At 41.4% G+C, this 21,783-nt stretch overlaps 1 protein-coding gene across 21 annotated transcripts in view; it reads left to right on the plus strand.

The window, feature by feature from the left end:
- Nucleotides 1–21,783, plus strand: part of RGS6 (regulator of G protein signaling 6) — a 612,180-nt gene that overhangs the window by 320,149 nt on the left and 270,248 nt on the right. Inside the window, exons 1-2 of one of the 21 annotated variants that reach the window (XM_024998116.2) lie at nt 873–18,172; nt 20,001–20,129. The exons of 19 other annotated variants lie outside the window; for them this stretch is intronic. In XM_024998116.2, the coding sequence (XP_024853884.1) occupies nt 20,055–20,129 (75 nt within the window). In that variant the 5' untranslated portion in view covers nt 873–18,172; nt 20,001–20,054. Of the gene's footprint in view, nt 1–872; nt 20,130–21,783 lie in introns of those variants that run through there. One more of the 21 variants, XM_059890930.1, reaches the window with a different exon arrangement.

The following is a 21,783-nucleotide window of genomic DNA, read 5'->3' on the forward strand; positions in this document are numbered from 1 at the left end:
ACATCATGAGAAACGCTGGGCTGGATGAAGCACAAGCTGGAATCAAGATTACCAGGAGAAATATCAATAACCTCAGATATGCAGATGATGCCACCCTTATGGCAGAAAGTGAAGAAGAACTAAAGAGCCTTTTGATGAAAGTGAAGAGGAGAGTTAAAAAGTTGGTTTAAAGCTCAACATTCAGAAACAAGGATCATGGCATCTGATCCTATCACTTCATGGCAAATAGATGGAGAAACAGTGGAAACAATGGCAGACTTTATTTTTGGGGGCTCCAAAATCACTGCAGATGGTGACTGCAGCCATGAAATAAAAAGACTCCTTTCTTACTCCTTGGAAGAAAAGTTATGACCAACCTAGACAGCATATTAAAAAGACATTACTTTGCCAACAAAGGTCCGTCTAGTCAAGGCTATGGTTTTTCCAGTAGTCAGGTATGGATGTGAGAGTTGGACTATAAAGAAAGCTGAGCGCCAAAGAATTGATGCTTTTGAACTGTGGTGTTGGAGAAGACTCTTGAGAGTCCCTTGGACTGCAAGGAGATCCAACCAGTCCATCCTACAGGAAATCAGTGCTGGGTGTTCATTGGAAGGACTGATGTTGAAGCTGAAACTCCAATACTTTGGCCACCTGATGCAAATAGCTGACTCATTTGAAAAGACCCTGGTGCTGGGAAAGATTGAGGGCAGGAGGAGAAGGGGACGACAGAGGATGAGATGGTTGGATGGCATCACCAACTCAACGGACATGAGTTTGAGTGAACTCCGGGAGTTGGTGATGGACAGGGAGGCCTGGCATGTTGCAGTCCATGGGGTCGCAAAGAGTCGGACATGACTGAACGACTGAACTGAACTGAACTAAACTGAGTGAGTTTCATTTTCACTTTATTTTCAAAGCTTCCCTTTGCTCTTTTTGGGAGGAAAATTTTTCCTTTTCAAACTTGGGACCTGCAGTTTGGGTCCTGCAAATTAACTGAAAACAGACAGACTAACAGAAGAAAAGAAAAACTTTATTTACACATGCACTAGAGAGCTGCTGAGCAACTTACCAAATAACCGGAGATAAGTGTTCATATACCATCTTAACAACAGGCATGGGAGTGGGGGTGGAGGGGTGTTAGGGCTTTAGTCGGAAAATATGGAAGGTTCTTTTGGGCTTTTGTGATGCAAATGGAAGGAGGCGCTCAAGTCACCATGGTGGCTGAATTTGCAGAAAAGTCCCTCAGAGGGAGGTTAATAGCAGCTGTATTTTGGGGAAGCTCTGCTTTAGTCCGATAAAAGAAGTTTAGATAAGATTTCTTACTATATCTTCTGTAGCTCAAATGTTTTCATTTAAAAATCATCTTTATACTAACAATGGGAGTCTGAGGGGGTCACCACAATTTTTATGTTTCTAATATTACAAATGTGCTCAATGATACATTTTCTATCATGAATTTTACTGAGAATTAGTATTAACAGTGTTTTATGCCATTTTATACAGGTAAAAAGTGCCTGCAAGAGGTGATTTTGAAGGATAAAAGAGGTTTGTTGCAGGAAGAGGGACCCTTTCCAGGGTATTAGAGTGGGCTCTTGTCTAACACTCAGAAATGAATTGTCCAAGGAGGCATGTATACTGACAAAGCAAAAGACTTTACTGGGAAGGGGTGCTGCCATGTCGCTTGCAGTCTTGGGTTTTATGGTGATGGGCTTAGTTTCTGGGTTTTCTCTAGCCAATCACTCTGACTTAGGGTCCTTCCTGGTGGCATGCATGTCACTCAGCCAAGATGGATTCCAGTGAGAAGGATTCTGGGAGAGCACATGGACTGGAGTAGCCTCTCTTCCTTTTGACCATTCCCAAATTCTTCCAGTTGGTTATAGCTTGTTAGTTCCATGTTCCTTATGAGGACCTCCTGTTCTAAGATAACTCGTGCAAGTGGCTACTGTCTTGCCTGGCCAGGGCAAGTGGTTTCAGTTAGTGTTTTCTCTAACAGTTTCGAGGATAATTTTTTATCACAAATATGAATATTTGCTTGGAACTGACAACTACTTTCAGAAGAAAATTAGGCAAAAACTGACTCTAGTGTATGGAGATAGGGAGGGATAGTAGTTGTAGGTTTCAAAGAATGTTTGGCATACCCCTTCATACAGAATTACCTGGAGTTCATTTATTTCAGTTTTCAGTCATGGAATATGTTTAAAACTTCTGCGTGACACTGTTTGGAATAAATAGTCATAAATACCAGAGTTGGACAGTTAAATTAGTTCCTCCTCATTCTAATGCTCACCTAGAAAGCAATTTGCTCTATAGATATTATTCAAACAAATCTGAATTCCTGAATCTTGGCTTTTGTAGCCCTTGATCTGATGAACATCCATCACATAGTGGGGCTTCCCTGATGGCTCAGTGGTAAAGAAAACACCTGTCAATGCAGGAAACGCAGGAGACATGGATTTGATCCCTGGGTTAGGCAGATCTCCTGGAGAGGAATGGCAGCCCACTCCAGTATTCTTGGCCTGGGGAATCCCTTGGACAGAGGAGCCTGGCAGGCTGCAGGTGGCAGAGTTGGACACAACTGAACGACTGAGCACACACACACACACGCATTATCACACAGCAGCTCTGTGGCATGAGAGACATAATCAGAAGGCTAAACAAGTAATAAAAGGGGTTCATACCTCAAAACAAACCTAGTTATTCATAACATAGAAGGGATGTAAAAATGTTCCCTTCTTCAAGGTTCTTTGGCTGGTCTAATAATTACACTGACGTAGATAGATTAACCAGAGAAAAATAGATGTTTGTATGCCCAAGAGCCCTGTGAAAGTATAAGACCCAAAGGACAGACAGGTAATTGAGGCTTAAATAACATCCTGAGCTAAGGAAAGGGGTAGGAGTCTGAGGTACAAAGGGATGGAAGGCAGTTCACAGGATGGCAGAGGCACTGTTTGGAAAACAAGGGCTGCCCTGCTACAGAAATTTCTTAGGTTAGAAAGGTATCTCTGATTATAGCTCTTTTCCTGGTATAGGGCCCCATCCAATGTAAATGTAGGCAGTTGAGGGGAGGTGAAGAGCTTTCCCTGAATCTGCTAGAATTTGATTGCCTTTAGCTCAAAATAATCTTCATGCCAAAGTGGCATATTTTGGGGTGACAAATTGTGCTCCCCTTCAATGTTATACACTATACATGTGGATCATTTTGGGCTCTTCACTGCATGCTTGCCACATAGATTCATTGCCTTCCAACTCTTCCCAGATCCTTTTGCAAGTCCTAAAGGCATAAATCACTTGCGTTGGAGGCAGATAAACTCCTTCCCCTTTTTTAGATTTCATATGAAGGCTAAATACATTGTTTACAATGAACCACCTGGTTGCCTTTTATTTTATTGAAGGGGAGGGGTGGTATTTAAGCATTTCCTCTAGGAAAAACACCTTTTTGTCTCTACCTTCATAACCCTGGTATCTAGTGTCACTAATTCAGCTATTCAGCCTAGGACAAAGGGACTTTTAAGTTTCTAGAGCGATGAGGAAGCTATAAAAGGAATGCCATTTACTCTGCTAGAGAAATAACAGCCTGGGAGCTCAGGGACTAGAAATGTTGCTCTCCAAAGGTTTGTTAGAGCTTTACTTTGAATTTTATTCAATATTTTTGTTGGTCTGAACTAGTGACTCTAATTATATGTAGAAGATATAAACAGCAGATATATTTAGCAAGTTAATAGAAAAATCCCCACAGTCTATCCTAGGAGCAGTTAAACATGGGGAGCCAACCTGAGACTCTGAAGACCCTATTAATTCCCTAAGAGATATTGATGGCTTAATAGCCCAGGGAACACAACAGAGCTGAAACACCAGACAAGAAAGGTCATCAAGGGATGACACTAAGAAATCACATCTGACTGTAACCAAACTGAATGAACTTGGGTCCATTCACCCGCAGCATAGCAAAGCCAATCTAATTTACTGACACCGTATTGTGGTAAAAGGAAATTTGGTGTCTATTTGCAGGATACCAAGCAAAGAAAATGGGCAACTCATGCTCAAAAGACCCAAACTCCCTGATGGCTTTCAAGGAAGGTGTTTTGTTGATTTAATAAATAGTCACAACCCAAAAGTTGAGAGTGGGAATTTTTAGGACTTCAAGCCTGAGAGACAGCATCTCAAGTCACGCTGAGAGAGCTGTTCTGAGAGGGCAAGGGGAAGAGCCAGGTTATATAGAAGTTTTGTAGCCTGAACATCAAAAGATTATTGTTAAACGAAGGAAGCCAGATATCCCAAGTTAAGGAATTTAGTGCTTTTCTTTGTATGAGAGAGTGTAAGAGCCTGGGCTCACTGATATCATTGCTTTCATAAGCATCTCAGCTATCTGGGCCAGTGTCCTGTGTTGTTCATATCCTGAGCTCCACTGGGGCTCACCATAGGGAGTGGCTGCAGTCTGATGGCTGCCAGATGGCAGGTGTTCTTCTCCTTCCTGTGTGCCCTTAGGGCTCACCAGCTCTTGTTGAGGGTCCAATCACTGATGACTGTCACATCCTTGTTTACTCATATGGCATACAAAACTCCATTTCTCAGTTTTTGAAGGCAACCTTGGGGTAAGGTTTGCAGCTCATGATCTTTCTTCTGATTGGTTGGTGGTGAGGTAACATGGTGATGTTTCTGAAATCTTAATCATCACCCTTCTCGTTCCAACTAGTCTTGGGTGTATATACTTATGGTGAGCATGTAGTCACCATCATTTGTCTGATTGGGGCGGGGTGGGGGGTCTTACTTTCTGCAGAACAACTCAAGGATATGCATCAGATTGTTATATCTATCCCTTGATTAAGAACTAGGACTCTGTTTTATCATTGAACTATAGTTTAAGCTATCATCACTTTTCTTGCCTGATTGCTTTTCCTTTATTTCTGAATTCCCTCTCTTCCCTAACTATATCTTTTCGAGTCTGCTCTTGGGGAACTCAGGGGAGACCTGGGAGAAAATCCTTTTTCTGCAAACAATAAATGGGGGACATGGAGAGGCTTTTGTAACCAGAAGGGTCCTGCTTGGTTTCACAGCCAATCCCCTTCTCCTTGAGGGAAAACTGGGAAGCACAGGACAAGGAATAGACAGGACCATAAAGCTTGGGAGCGCTTATCCCCCTTGTAGCCGTTTGCTCGGGAAGTAAGCATGGGTTGTTTGCTTAGAGAGAGGTAGGTAGGATTGATGCTTGAGGGAAGTAATAAAAGGCTGATACAGAAAATATCCAAAATTTAAAACATAGACAAATAATAAACAAAAGCATGGGGTAGCAGCTGGGAATTCTTCTGGAGGGCTTATTAATGACTTTTGTCCCAGACTGAATAGTTGTTGTCTCTTGAGCCTCCACTGGGAAGTTGCCCCAAGAACAGTCAGTCCCCACATGAAAGCCACTGGTTCCTTTCCTCCCACCAGAAAGCCCGTTACAGTCATGAAGGAACTGAAGGGAAAAAAGATGGGGGGAGCTCTTGTGGGGCCTAGAGTAGGATTTTCCCATCCTGTACCCCACATTCCTACTCTCCCCTTCGATGTTCACTCCTCTGGTGGTAAACCTGAGTGAGGCCACAAGTGCACCTGGCCTCAGATGCAGTAAATAAGGAGTGCATTGTCTGTGGAAGTTTTAAAAACATTAATGAAACTGACTAAAAGTTGATCTGTATTTTGTTTCCTCCATGTTCTAAACAATTCTAAATGAATGTAATATTCCTCCCTAGAAAACTTTTTTTAATTAAAAACTTTTTGTATTGAAATATGGTTGATTTACAATATTATATTGTTTTCAGGAGTACAACGTAGTGATTTGTTATTTATATTCATTATACTTTAAAATAACTTTAAATGGAATATAGTCTCTAGAAATTCTTTTGTTATCTAAGTTCTAAACAATGGCTGCAATGACTGTTGAGTCTTAATAAAATAGCATATTTATGACTTATTCTTTCATAAATATTGTCTTATACTTGGAATTTAATTTGTGGAACTCCCAGTTTTGTCATATGACTCCCTACACATTCAGACTCAGCTATACATAATCAAGTGTGTGTTGGTTAATTTTATGTGTCAGCTTGACTGGCCATGAAGTGCCCAAATTAAATATTATTTCTGGGTATGTCTATGTGAGGGTGTTTCTGGGTGATAGTAGTATTTAAATCAGTGGACTGAGTGAAATAGATCACCCTCTTCAGTGTAGGCAGGCATTATCTGATCCAATGAAGGCCTGAGTGGAACAGAAGGCAGAGAACGAGGAATTCAACCCTTGTCTCCGCCTCAGCTTGAGCTGGAACATCTCATCTCATTGTCTACTCCCCTCGGATTAGGATTTATGTCATCAGCTCTCCTGGTTCTCATACCTGTGGACTTGGTTTAAATTAGCCACTGGCACTTCTGGGTCTCTAGCTTGCAGATGGCAGATCATGGGCCTTCCCAGCCTCCATAATTTCAATCAGGCTTCCCTAGTAGCCCAGCTCGTAAAGAACTCACCTTCAATGCAGGAGACCCTGGTTTGATTCCTGGGTCAGGAAGAGCCACTGAAGAAGGGATAGGCTTCCCACTCCAGTATTCTTGGGCTTCCCTGGTGGCTCAGCTGGTAAAGAATTCGCCTGCAGTGTGGGAGACCTGGGTTTGATCCCTGGGTTGGGAAGATCCCCTGTAGAAGGGAATGGCTACCCACTCCAGTATTCATTCTGGCCTGGAGAATCCCATGGACTGTGTAGTCCACAGGGTCGCAAAGAGTTGGACACGACTGAGCGACTTTCACTTTCAATAATCTCCTATTGGTTCTGTTTCCCTGGAGAATCTTGACAAATACAAAGTGTAAGTTTATAAGGATTGGAATCAATTGAGTTTGCTTCCAGCACAGTCTGTGTCTCTAAGCCCTGGAACACGACATACTTCTGTGTTTCAAGGGCACTGTAAATTCAAAATGAGGAAGGCTAACACAAGAACGGTAAGGGCACAGAAACAAGGTTGGGCTTACTGCAACTTTATGTGCGAATCTTTCTCTAACCCTTGTGGAGCTCACTCCTTTCAAAGTGCTTCTTTTCTGTGCCTTTTGAAGAAATACTTTAATTAAAATATTAATCCATGACCTTTCCTTCTTTTTTGTCTTGTAATAATTATGGGCCTCATTATATACACAAAACTTAATAAAAGACAATTTTTCATGTTTGCATTTCTTTTTTGGTCTTTATTATTACTCATTTTATTGTAAGATCATTTCTGAACATAATCGTGTTCTGTCGAGGAAGGAGGTCTTCAGACCCACTCTGGAGATGGCCATGTCTCTGTCCCCCTGACCTCATGCCTTCCCCTCCCCATTTTCATGCCTCTGTAAATACCTAGCAAAGCTTTATTTCTTCTGTGAAGTCTTGCCCAATTATTCTTCCTCCTTTCTTTCTTCTCTGAATTCTTCTAACATGTCATAGTTTCCCACAAAATGTAACATGTAGTTGTCTGCCAACTTAGGCTTGTTTCTAAGATTTTTTTTTCTAAAATAAATTATCAATGCCCTGAAAGCCTGAGTTAGGCCTCCTGTTTCCTCTCTTATGTTCCACTTATCACACCCAAAGAGGCGGCCATGACAGAGCATGCACACATGTGTGCATACACACACACACAACACACCTCATGGAAATATCTGATTGATTAAGATATCTGCTCTGTAGCACTAACTCAAATCCTTCCAAAACAACTCCTCCACTCTTAAAGACTTCACTGTCTCTCATGACTTTATATCATTTTTTTTTATCACATTTTTCTGAAACCTTGATCTGGGTAACCAAATGCAACCACTTATCTTCATGGAAGTATAGCTTGCTTCAGGTATTCATTCTAAAGGCACATGAGGAGACAGAAGGAAAGTCAATAGCAACAGTTAATTTCTGGCTTTACCTCCAAGATAGGTATTTTTATAACACTGTAGAGGTACTCAGTGAAGAGATGCTAGCAGACTCTATATCCATGAAAGCCATCTTTATATGTATCCCTGTCTTAGGCCAGCAGTTCTCAAAGTATGATCCAGAGACCCCCAGGAGTCCCAGAGACCTTTCCAGAGGTTCTATGAGATCAAACGATTTTCATAATGTTGTCCTGACGTTGTTTGCCTTTTTCATCCCCCTCTCACAATCTGAGCAATTGAATTATAATCCAGTATGGACCAGACACCTCTCCTATATTTTTAAAGTTTTGGTGAGGTGATTTTGATGCATAGTGAGGATTAGGAATAGACAATGACACAGTTAAATATCTGATCAGACAACCAAACAAAGCACATAGTTTTTAAGTATATAGATTCAATCATTTATTCATTTAAACTTTATCCAGAGCAGGGACCCACCTGGAGATTTGAACTCAAGTCTTGTTTACTCATAAATTTTTTACAACCTTATAAATTGATTGCTAACCTTAGTGAGAAACTTGTTGAAGGCGGGGATAATATTTTTAATTCCTCAATTATAGCTTACTCCCTGTGTGAGCAATACTGTTGGAATAAAGACTCTGAACTAAATTAGAAGGAATGTATTAGACTAGTTTTTGCACTATAGGACTGATTTCCCTGTTTCTTTGGTGCAGTAATCCTGACTCATGGCCAGAGATCCCTGAGGGCTGTGAGTTGTAAGTAATGAAAATCTATCCAAACATCAATAAACCAACCATGTAATGTGATTCACTTACACTTATGTTAACCATTCTTTTTTAAAACGTATGCATGGACTTAATTGTCAGAAAAGATAAAATTTATTTTAAAACATTATAGAACACATGATTCCTTTTATTAATTAGTCCAGAAATATTTAATGAGCATCAACTATGTACTAAGTTCCTAGAATACAGTATTGAACAAGACAGCCTCAAGCCACAGAGGCACACAGATTAATGGATGATTGCCATCTAGTGAATTTAGCGCCAGTCCCTTTATAACTATCTGTGGTATAAATTTAGGCATCTGTAATTCTAGAAAAACTGCCTTTAAAGCCATCCTGTCTGCTCCCATCTCCCTATTAGCTTGTACAAATCTTTTCAAGTGTTAATTAGCAATCCCAGAGGAGAAGTCCTGTCATTCATAATTGTCTCAAGATTACCTTTAGATACAGTAAACAGTGACTTGCAGTTGATGAATGTTATGGTTTTAGCCAAAGACATTTTCTCAGTCTATAGTGACTCAAAGTGGTTGTCATGGTGGGGGAAGGAATTGATGTTCAAAATGTGTCAATATGAAAAGGTTGAAAATGGTGATGAAATTTGATCACCTCATTTTACAGAGAAGGACTCTGAGGTTCAGAGAGAGACTTATACTAGATCCATGGTCTTTTAAGAATTTTTTCATAGTGCTGAGCTGACACTTGCACACCAGGATTTCTTGAGATCCATTGGTTCTGTTCCCCCCAAAACTGCTCAGCTGATCAGTTGTATAATTGCTCCCACTTACTGTTCTTTCTCTGTGTGAGTATCACACATCCCTGCACATAATCAGGTAACTCACAGAGCCTCCTGTGGTGGAGAGTTCAGTTCTCTCTCCAGTGATGTCAGGCTGGGCCATGTGATTTTCACTGGCCAATAAAACGTGGGCAGAAGTGATGTAACTGTGTACATTCATGGTTAAACTTTAAGAGCCATTGTGAGATTCAGCCATGCTCTTTTCTCTCTGCCACAAGCATGGTATATTCTAATAGGGAATACTTCATCAGTCCATGCAAAAGACCCAAATCAGAGCTACAGCCTTCTCACAACTGATATGTAATGAAAGTGAGAAAGAAACCTTTGTTTTTGTAAGCCCCTGTGATTTGGAAGGTAGTTTGTTATTGCAGCATAACCTAGTGAAAGCCAACTAGCACAGTAGGTCAGAGATCTGCAAACTTTTTCTTAAAGGACCAGATAGTAAATACTTTAGGCTGGTGGGTCATATACAGTCTGTGTCACAGCTACTCAGCGCTATGGCCAATATAGCTACAGACTGTATGTAAACAAATGGATATGGCTATGTTCTAAAAAAGTTTATTGTGGCACAGTCAGTAAAGAATCTGCCTGCAATGCAGGAGACCCGGGTTTAATCCCTGGGTTGGGAAAATCCTCTGAGGAAGGAAATAGCAACCCACTCCAGTATTCTTGTGGGAAAATTCCATGGACAGAGGAGCCTGATGGGCTACAATCTATGGGGTCACAGAGTCGCACACGACTAAATCACTAACACACACACACAAGCATAGTTGGCTGGCCAGTGAGCTATTGTTCGCAAACCCCTACTGTAGCTTTGTATTTTCTTATCTCTTCTGAGTTGGATGTGACCAATGAAATTGGGTGTACACTAGCTGAGGCTGGTTGAATACAAGTCATTTGAAGATCTGGTGCATGTGATGGGTGCTTTGTCAGCTTGCATCTTGGTAGACAATATCAGAAAGCTGAGCACTGGCCAACCCCATTGGATATGTAGTATAACTAAAAATAAACCTCATTATTTTAAATCACTACTATTTGTGGAATGTTTGTTACCACAGCATAATTGCTTATCTTCCCTGCTGTAGGTCTGTCTGGCCTGACATTTTAGGGAACTTCTATTCCCTTCCCTTCCATTCCCTTCTCCTACCATCCCAGTAGACCCCATGTGATGCTCTAAGTTATTGCTTCTTTCCCATGGCTCAGCTGGTAAAGAATCCACCTGCAATGCGGGAGACACAGGTTCAATCCCTGGGTTGGGAAGATCTCTTGGAGAAAGGAACGGCTACCCAGTCCAGTGTTCTGACCTGGAGAATTCCACGGACTATTCCATGGAGTCACAGAAAGTCGGACATGACTGGGTGACTTTTACTTTCACTTTCACTTTTTTCATAATGGTAGAATTTACTTAGATGATGTTTTGATTATGATAGCAATGTGTAGGATGGATTATTCCAATGAATCAATACAATTTCAAATCTTTGTAAATAGATAAATTAACTGAATGGGTTCTTAAATATTTTCAAAAGTGTGAAATCATCTGAAATAACTTTTAAATTTGTGGCAGATGAAATCTGTTAGCAGTTTGGTTCCCTAGGCTGGGGTCTTTGAAAAAACTCAAATCAGACTGCCATAATATCCATATTTCCCTGGTGTGTAATGGTTAATTATCAAACTCATGCTTGGTGATGAAAATGTGAGTTCACTGAAGTCATCACATTACATGACCGGGAGCAGCCCTTATTCCCTACTGTCTGATCCAGGTCTACTGTGTGAGGGTCTGCTTAGACCTGTGGCCTCCTTTTTCCGAGCTCTATCTGCTTCTCAGCTGGGCATAAACAGAGCTCTCCTTTTCACAGCTCCCGTCCCTCTCCGAGGTCTGCCTAATTGCTTCTCTGTGTAACATGTTGTCCAGCTTAAGCTTGCCAGAAACCCATCTGCACTTAACTCTGTGATCTCAACTGTTATTTCTGGAAAACTCCCAATTCACAAGGGGATTTCTGTCTCCCTTCTTTATGCTCAAGGGAAAACAAATCAGAGAGAAGCAAACTACAGTGTCTGTGTCTCAAACTACACCTCCTGGATGGAGCCACAAAACAAAAGGCAGAATCCCATTGTTGCCCAGAGAACATCCAGTCCTGGTGGGTTCGGCGCAACTGGGCCATGATAATGGCTTATGCTTTCCAGACATTCCCTATAGCATCTCCCACAATTAGTCTTAGAGTTTTTGTTTAAAATGAAAGGTAATAGGCTAGGGTTATGATCATATTGCCTTGGATGAATTATGGTGAGGCCAGATGTAGCTCAAGAAAGAGAAACCAAAAAGAGCCTTATAGTCTTGTCACTTACAGTCCCCTGTGAGCGAAGGCACATCACGTAGGGTCACTCTGGGGAAGCAGCAGGGTGGGTCACCAGGCAGGAGGGTGGGAAAGACAGCGGTCAAGTCCATTTATCGTGTAGTTTCCACAGGACGGAAAGGATGAGGCAGAGCTGTAGGTTTGCTGCTGCTGCTGCTAAGTCGCTTCAGTCATGTCCGACTCTGTGCGACCCTATAGACAGCAGCCCACCAGGATCCCCCGTCCCTGGGATTCTCCAGGCAGGAACACTGGAGTGGGTTGCCATTTCCTTCTCCAGTGCATGAAAGTGAAAAGTGAAAGTGAAGTCGCTCAGTCGTGTCCAACCCCTAGTGACCCCATGGACTGCAGCCTACCAGGCTCCTCCGTCCATGGGATTTTCCAGGCAAGAGTACTGGAGTGGGGTGCCATTGCCTTCTCCGGAGCTGCAGGTTTAGGAGTGGCTAACTTGAATAATTTCGGCAGACTATAGAGCAAAGGGGCTGACTCTGGTTGTCTGGGTCCTGGCCCCAGGGTGGTTAGGATGGGGGCACAGTGGCCTGGCATATGAAATATGTTATGGGAGGTAGTTGGGAGTGTGGACTTAATTAACTACAAATGAAGTAAAATTGACCAGCCTTTGGCCAAGGCCTCAAAACTGGGTTAAAACAGCACCGAGAAACTATGATATAGCTCGGACAGATACTAAAATGCTGGGGGCCTTGTGCCTGCCTCAATTATGCTACCCACTGAAGTATTATTACATCTAATAAAAATGAGACTAGTGAAACATGAGACTGAAGTCTGTGTTTGTTTAGATGGAGATTCTGACTTTGTTTCTTCATTGGTTCCCAGAGATGGACAGAGACATGTAACTGCCAGGAAAGATATGAATGGGAAACTAACGTTCTTTCTTCACTTGATACTTTTTAGTGAAGGCATCAAAAACACTGATTTTCTATTACTAAAAATTTCATACTTCTTTCTGAATGTTCACAGTAAGATTTTAATATATACACTATATGTGTGGACTTAGTCGCTCAGACATGTCTGACTCTGTGACCCCACGGAAGGTAGCCTGCCAGGCTCCTCTAGCTGTGGGATTTTTTACACAAGAGTATTGGAGTGGCTTGTCATTTTCTCTTCCAGGGCATCTTCGTGACCCAGGAATCGAACCCTTGTCTCTTGTGTCTCCTGCATTGCAGGTGGATTCTTAACCCATTGAGTCATTGGAGAAACATACACTATCTATAAAAGAACATTTACTTATTTGGAAGACTTTTATTTCCATTTCACATTTTGTTCCCACTTCTTACAAACTAGAATGAGTTGTTCACATTCAGTAGGGATAGAACTAATAACCTACAAAGAAAATTTTATTCAAATATGTAAATTTTTACCTGGCTTGTAAGTCAGTATAGTATTTCCCCTTTTCTTACAGCTTTCCTTTGCGATTTATTTTGTAATTTCAGAAATATATGTCTTATTTGACATTTACTAAATGTTTTAAAATTTCAATGGTCAAATAAACTGCTTGTTTCTCCCCTTACAGTGTTATCCTATGCTTTATTCAGTTTCAAAATTTCATTTGAGCATAACTGATGACTACAAGTAGCTGTCAACTTACTGATGGTGAGGTTGGGGCAAGGTCTCTAGTAATACTACCCTGTAATATACATGTGTACCCCCAAAACATGCTATATAGACGGGTTGACTCCAGCAAGAGGAGTGCTTTTTTAAAAAAGTCAAAAGAAGATGCTTTATACTTCAGTGGGAGTTTTGCCAGTGATGTTAGAAGTTGCTGTGGAAACCAGAATTAGCTGGTACTATATTTTTGGTTTGTAAATATATTTGGTTTGTACTATATTTTAGTGATGTTGTAATGTCCCTCATAGATTATCACCCAGCATGAACCGTGGTCGATGGAACCCAAAGATTCTCCTAAAGTACTTTAGATGTTTATGCCACACTAAAGCAGGCTCAGTAATAAGATAACAGCTGAGGAGCCCTGAGGGCTGGCCACCCTAGATGAGAGAGGGGAAGGGTCAGGCTGTCTTTAAAACAGCTCTGACCCAAGAAGGGCAGCCCACCACGCCCAGCCTGCAAGCCCCCTCCTAATAGTCACCCAGCCACAGAAACTGGAGTTGCATGAAGTGCTTAGAATAAACAGTTCTACTGCTTAAAAGGTTTAACCACCAAACATTCCTTATGAGAAAAGAAACCAAGAAGAAGAACAATACTGAATCTGAACAACTAATTTCTTAAGACCTAGGAATGTCCTGTGCTCATATAGTTATAATTTAATCCAAATACTTTGGAACCATGCTGTGATTCAATTCCAGGCAGAGAACAGAGTTTTGTACATGGCAGATTCATTTTGGAGCCCTCTCTGGGGATTTGGTTATAGGAAAATCCTCAGGCCTTCTTTGTGTTCTCTCCCTCTTAAATCTGCCCCATGGCCTGGATTTGAGAAGCAGCTTTGCAGCGAGGGCCTCTCTACGACAAGCCATGGGAAACACCTCTTTTATCTTCACAAGACACACTTGAATTGTATCCTAGTGTGTACACTTGTTATACTTGCCCAGATTCTATAGCCTAGTTCTCAAACTGGGGTTCCATTTCAGCCCATTAATGTGTTGTTAGCACAGCAGGTTTTAATGCCTTCAGAAACAATGTACTGTATACACTGCACTCAACTCCAGGGGATACCGTTTATATTGTGATCGCCCTATGTTCTAGGGAACTATGCCCATTCATGGTATAGTGGCTCTGGGTGAGGCCCTCTCCAGCTCCTGCTGTACAGTAAGTCCCCTACATGTGAATGAATTCTGTTCTGAGAGTGCGTTTGTAAGTTCAGTTTATTCATAAGTCCAAAAAGTTAGCCTATCTACTCAACTAATACAATCAACTGTATAGTACCGTAGTACTGTAGAAGGTTTATAATACTTTTCATAGAAATAGTATATAAAAAAACACAAAAAGTAAGGATTTTTTAATCTTACAGTACAGTAGTCCTGTAAGATTAAAATAGCTGGCATACAGGGGCTGGCACTGAGTGGACAGGCAAAAAGAGTTACTGACTGGAGGAGGGAGGGGAGGTGGGACATGGTAGAGCTGAAGGATCGTCTGCAGTGGGAGGTGGAAGGCAAGTTGCCATGTCACTCACACTTGATGGAATGCACATTCACATTTTTCGGAGTTTGCAACTTGAAAGTTCATATGTAGGGAACTTATTGTATCCAAGTCTGGGTTGCATCTAAGTTTGAGATCCTTGTTATGTGACTGCTAGTCAACAGAGTACTGGGAGCCAGAAGACATAGGTTCAGTCCAGTTCAGTTCAGTTCAGTCGCTCAGTCATGTCCGACTCTTTGCAACCCCATGAATCGCAGCACGCCAGGCCTCCCTGTCCATCACCAACTCTCGGAGTTCACTCAGACTCACGTCCATCGAGTCAGTGATGCCATCCAGCCATCTCATCCTCTGTCGTTCCCTTCTCCTCCTGCCCCCAATCCCTCCCAGCATCAGTCTTTTCCAGTGAGTCAACTCTTTGCATGAGGTGGCCAAAGTACTGGAGTTTCAGCTTTAGCATCATTCCTTCCAAAGAACACCCAGGGCTGATCTCCTTCAGAATGGACTGGTTGGATCTCCTTGCAGTCCAAGGGACTCTCAAGAGTCTTCTCCAACACCACAGTTCAAAAGCATCAGTTTTTCAGCGCTCAGCTTTCTTCACAGTCTAACTCTCACATCCATACATGACTACTGGAAAAACCATAGCCTTGACTAGATGGACCTTTGTTGGCAAAGTAATGTCTCTGCTTTTCAATATGCTATCTAGGTTGGTCATAACTTTTCTTCCAAGGAGTAAGCGTCTTTTAATTTCATGGCTGCAGTCACCATCTGTAGTGATTTTGGAGCCCCCAAAAATAAAGTCTGGTACTGTTTCCACTGTTTCCCCATCTATTTGCCATGAAGTGATGGGACCGGATGCCATGATCTTCGTTTTCTGAATGTTGAGCTTTAAGCCAACTTTTTCACTCTCCATTTTCACTTTCATCAAGAGGCTTTTTAGTTGCTCTTCACTTTCTGCCATAAGGGTGGTGTCATCTGCATATCTGAGGTTATTGATATTTCTCCCAGCAATTTTGATTCCAGCTTGTGCTTCTTCCAGCCCAGTGTTTCTCATGATGTACTCTGCATATAAGTTAAATAAGTTAACTTATTCATATAAGTTAAATAAGCATGGTGACAATACACAGCCTTGACATACTCCTTTTCCTATTTGGAACCAGTCGGTTGTTCCATGTCCAGTTCTAACTGTTGCTTCCTGACCTTCATAGGTTTCTCAAGAGGCAGGTCAGGTGGTCTGGTATTCCCATCTCTTTTAGAATTTTTCACAGTTTGTTGTGATCTACATAGTCAAAGGCTTTGGCATAGTCAATAAAGCAGAAATAGATGTTTTTCTGGAACTCTCTTGCTTTTTTGATGATCCAGCGGACGTTGGCAATTTGATCTCTGGTTCCTCTGCCTTTTCTAAAACCAGCTTGAACATCTGGAAGTTCACGGTTCACGTATTGCTGAAGCCTGGCTTGGAGAATTTTGAGCAGTACTTTACTAGCATGTGAGATGACTGCAATTGTGCGGTAGTTTGAGCATTCTTTGGCATTGCCTTTCTTTGGGATTGGAATGAATATGTTGTACTTCCTGATTCATGTGTTAATTATCAAGTCAGTTAACCTTGTGGAGCTTTGGGTTATTGACTTATCAATGAAACCTGTAATATCTATTTCACAGGGGTTGTTGTGAACATCATTTATACCCTGCTTTCCAAAGAGGATTTAGAGTGGACCCATATGGTTTCATAAAATACAGCAAGATAACATAAATTAGAAGTAACTGAGAAAGAAAAAGGGGAGAAAAAGTATAAAACAGGGCCAAGAGGTTGCCTGGTGGCTCAGACAGTAAAGAATCTGCCTGCAATGCAGGAGACCGGGATTCCATCCCTGGGTTGGGAAGACCCCCACCCCTGGAGGAAGGCATAGTAACCCACTTCAGTATTCTTGCCTGGAGAATTCTATGGGTAGAAGAGCCTGGTGGGCTACAGTCCATGGGGTGGGAAAGAGTTGGACATGATTGAGTGACTAACACTTTTTTAAAACAAGAGGTTGTACCTTCTGTCCAGATCTACATGCTTGCTAGGAGTGGGCCATAAATTTGCTTCTGGGAGTCCTGACAGCCAAGGAGAAAATGGAAGCTTGATCATTTTCTTTCATCACCATGTCCACAAGATCAAAAACACACTAGAAATTTAGGAGAAATATTCTTCTTACAAATACCTTAACTAAAGGAGACTGCTCTCAAGTATCTGCATAGCAGGGACACTGCATAAAGGAGCCAACAGTATCTGCTACAGAGAGAGGTTGCAGACTGACAGCCCAAAGAGGTCAGCATTTGTAGTGGTTAGTTTGGGTTTGTTTTGGCTTGCTGTCTGAAAAACTTGATCCCATATCTTAAAAAACCAGTCAAAATATCCATATACTTAGACATTGCAATCAAACCACGAAAAACACATTGAAGTAAATTCTGGAAATAAACGATGTTTGTGAAAGAATGGAATACAACTAATGAAATACAACAGTGAAAGAATGGAATACAACTAAAAATTCCCAATGACAAAAGAATATTTAAGAGTGTCATGTTTAGCCATATTATAAAGCCCAAAAGAATAAAACAGTGAATTAGCCACAAAGTTCATTCAGTTTTTTTCTGCCAAACCAGTATGTATTTGTTGATCTTGAAAAAGAATTGTCCTAACAGTTTTCACTGGAAAATATGATTATAAACTTAATGATCCAACTTCTGTTATTTATACATATGCATAGAATGCAATTCTGATGTCATAAAACAATGCTATAAATAAACAGTATTTCTAGGTTTCTTTTAGTGATACTATTTGTGTTTGTTTTTTGTATAAAATATTCATGACCTATTTAATAGAGAAATAATAGAATTTAAAATAAAAAATTTAATCTAACACTTAAAAAAAAAAGTCAGTTTCACAATATATGAATTTTTAGGTTTTCTTGTTTTAAAAAATCAGATAAGCAGATAATATCATGGCTGCATGTCAAAGATAGTTGGCACTGAGAAGAAGATGCTTTTTATTTTGATGTGGTTTGTGATTTCAGGAGCACCACAGTCCCTTCTACTCCCTACTGCCTCATCTCCTATAAAACTGCTTGGTTACTTAGGAATCTGCTTTACTGACTCTTACTCTATAACATCCTTTTTGCAGGTTCAGTAGTGTTTTCTCCTGAGAGGACTGACTGAGAAAATGAATGGGAAAATGCTGGCACATGATAAAACAGTGTACTGCAATGGAAGTGGAAAATATTATTAAAATCACACCACTGAAGGTTAGAGTCCTTAAATGAATGAGTGAGAAGTAGCTAATTAATGGAATTTCAACAAATTCATGAATTTCCCAGAGTATTCTGCTGTTAGAAAATAGTTTACCCAGAGTATCTGTTCCACTTGCTTTTTAATAAAAATATTTTTTAAGAATTTTTATATTAAAAAAATGGGCTTCCCCTGTGGCTCAATGGTAAAGAATTTGCCTGTCAGTGCAAGGAGATACAGGAGATGTGGCTTCAATCCCTGGTTTGAGAAGATTCCCTAGAGGAAGAAATGACAAATATTCTTGCCTAGAGAATCCCATGTACAGAGGAGTCTGGGGCTGCAATCCATAGGGTCAAAAAGAGTCAAACGTGAGTGAATGACTGAGCATGCACACATACATATAAATAAATAAACAGAGCTATATATTTTAATCAGAAAATAGTGTTATAGCAAAGCCATGTTTTAATATGCTTTTCCATGTATAAAGTATGATTGTTAGACTCTATTATATGATTGTAATGGTCATTACTTTTACAGTTGAATCCTAGTAAGGTTGGTATTTAAAGTCAAGATTCACTTCTGACTTGTAGACTCATTGAGTCAAGTAGTGCTCTTAGCACTGAGTTGCTAATTTTCCAGAAACATAATTTGAAGTCAGGATGTTGATGGGACTTTTCCAATTATCAGAAAGAATTAATACTCCAAAGTAGAAAATGAGTGATAATTGTCTAATGTTTCTGAAACGTAATGTTAGACATGGCTACGGAGTCTTTAATAGAAGATATCAGCATCAGTCTAGTGACTCCCAGCCCCCAAGTTCTAGCCCACGTTAGAGACAACTCGTGACCCAGAAGGAGATTAAAGACAGTCATCTCAGGAAAGAGTCACGGGCCTCATCAAGAGTGCTGGGGCGTTCCACCGCTTAGTGCCATGGAGAGAGGAGAGGAGGACTAGGACTCTCCCTGAACCCCAAGTCAAAGGAGAGGACCTCCAATCTAGAGGTTGGGGCCACGGCAGCAGTGAGAGGTTGACCTTTCATTTCTCTCCCCAGGCAGATGACTGCTGAGCTGCCTCTGGTTCATCCAGGTGGAGCACGGTCAAGACTTTGAGGATGTGTGAATAAGAGACAGGGGCCTGCTTCCCACATGCAGGACTTGGTAGCTGGGAAGTGGTTAAAGCAGCTTATGAAACTGAGACCAGCCGAGGGTTGTCAACACTGAAAAGCTCAGATTCCACCATTTGGTTGGGAAAGATGTGTATATTCTTCTTGAGTCAAGCAGCACTAGGAAAGGTTGAAAGTTTGAGCACTTGTTGCCGGACCTTGCCAAGTAGGTGGACTTTGGAGTGAGCTGACCCAGGCAGGGCACACAGACTGCGAAGTCTATGAGGAGGCTGGAGGTGTATGTGTGTATGTGTGGTGGGAGGGTTCACAAAAGGCCAGTCAAGTGGCTTTTCAAACACATTAGGGAACTGGGCAGGGGAAGTCCCATGTGGCACCTCCAAAGAACCTACAAACGCACCCCTTGAGTGTATCAATATGTGACTGTCACCTCACACAGACAACTTTGTAGACAGAGGAGAATTGCAAACAGCACAGACTGGTGTCCAAAGTTGCACAGCCCCCTCTGCATCACTTCCTCTTGTGTTGACCCTTGAGGAGCTACAAGCAGCAAGTTGGTGCAAGGAGCAGTGAATGAAGTAGGGCAGATTAAAAGGGAGGGCCATGGGTCCCTCCCTACTCCAGGCCATGGAGATGGGGCAGGAGGAGAGCAGCTTTGGATTGGTTGAATTTGGATATGAGATCACTAGACCTTCAAAAAAATGAGTGAGTCTTGGTTTCCACAGATAAGGCTATTCTCATAAGTGAAAGTGATTGAAAACCTACAAGATCTTTGTGAAATGATCTCCAGCTTCAGGGAAGGGAGCTCCAGCCCGACATACAACAGAATATGCAAAGACAGTGATGAGAGAAAGGTGAGACCATATCCTCAAGTTCCCACCATTCCATAAGCCATAAACCGGCTCTATGCAACTCATATTATTTGATGGGATTCTAATACGAACCTTCCCATGTCTCTTCCCCTACCAACTTTATAACCGGCTTTTGTGGCAGTGTTTCTTATTCAAAATTAAATTCTTGTAACCAAAAAGTCAGAATCATAATCTTCTAGGCTTTTCTTAAAAATATTTTCTCTTACAGTTGAATTGGTTGACTTGCTTAATTAGTGTCAAAGGTGAATCTATTCTAGACATCATTTCTGAGTCATGATGTATAATAGTTAGCAACTATTTTGATTTTGATCTTCAGTCACGGTGATTTCAAATGGGATAATTAAATCATTGTAATTTCATGTTTTGTAGAAACTGTGAAGAAATTAATATAAACCATCTTGGATTGCTTCCTTTTTTTGTGTTAATTCATGAGTACCTTCCAGCAGTTCCAGTTTAAAGGGAGGTAGACTCTGGTTTCCTGTTTATCCACCTCATGGTTTTTCCTTTTGGTAGTAGAGAATTCAGGGCTAAGGATAATCCTTACCATGTGACAAAGCCCCCTCTGAAACTTCATACGGAGTTTATTAGCTGGCTTAAGTTGCCATAACAAAATGCCACAGGCCAAGTGGCTTAAATAACAGAAATTAATTTTCATGTAATTCTGGAGGTTAGAGGTTCAAGATGGAGGTGTCATCAAGGTTGGTTTCTGATGAGACATCCCTTCCTGGCTTGTACATCGTCACTTTCTTGCTGTGTCCTCACATGGCCTCTTGTCTGTGCAGCCAGAGAGGGAGAGGGAAAGAGAGAGACAAAGAGAGATATGGAGAACAAGCCAGAAGCTCAGGTCTCTCATCCTCTTATTGTAAAAATGCCAGTCCTGTTGGATTAGGGCTCCACCCTGTGACCTCATTTCACCTTAATTACCTCCCTAACGTCAAAGTCAGAGTGTTAGTCACTCATTTGTGTCTGACTCTGTGATCCCATGGACTGTATGTAGCCCACCAGGCTCATCTATCCATGGAATTCTCCAAGCAAGAATACTGGATTGGGTTGCCATTCCCTTCTCCGGGGGATCATCCCAACCCAGGGATAGAACCTGGATCTCCTGTACTGCAGGCATATTCTTTACCATCGGAGCCACCTGGGAAACTAGTTACTTTGACCTTCCTAAAGACCGTAACTCCAAATATAGTCACACTGAGGCTCAGGGTTTTAGCATAGGAATTTGAGGAGAATATAATTCAGTTCATAACAGGGAAGGAGGGAGAGATTCTTTTAAAGTTTTCTCTTCTTAAGATTAATGTTTCTAAAAAAGCAGATTCTTTAATTTCAAATTTAGGAGACTTCTAGGGCCAGTTACCTATGGAATTTTCTTTTACAAGTGTCTGAAACTCTGCTCGAACTAGTCAGAGAAAAACTGGTCATTTTTGGCATATGGCCAAAGGTCACATATATCAGCCACAGCTGGATCCAGGGCTCCATCGTTAAGTGTCTGTTCTCTGCCCTAGTCCTATTTTCCGCTGGGTTGGCTTCCTCCTCAGGTAGGTGCTCTCTCTGGAGTGGCATCGGTGACCTGGGGCAGCTTCAGGCTGACCCAGTCCTTAATGTTTGTAACTTTAAAAGGAGGGATGCTCTC

This window comes from Bos taurus, chromosome 10, assembly GCF_002263795.3.
Source record: "Bos taurus isolate L1 Dominette 01449 registration number 42190680 breed Hereford chromosome 10, ARS-UCD2.0, whole genome shotgun sequence".
Lineage (NCBI taxonomy): Eukaryota > Metazoa > Chordata > Mammalia > Artiodactyla > Bovidae > Bos > Bos taurus.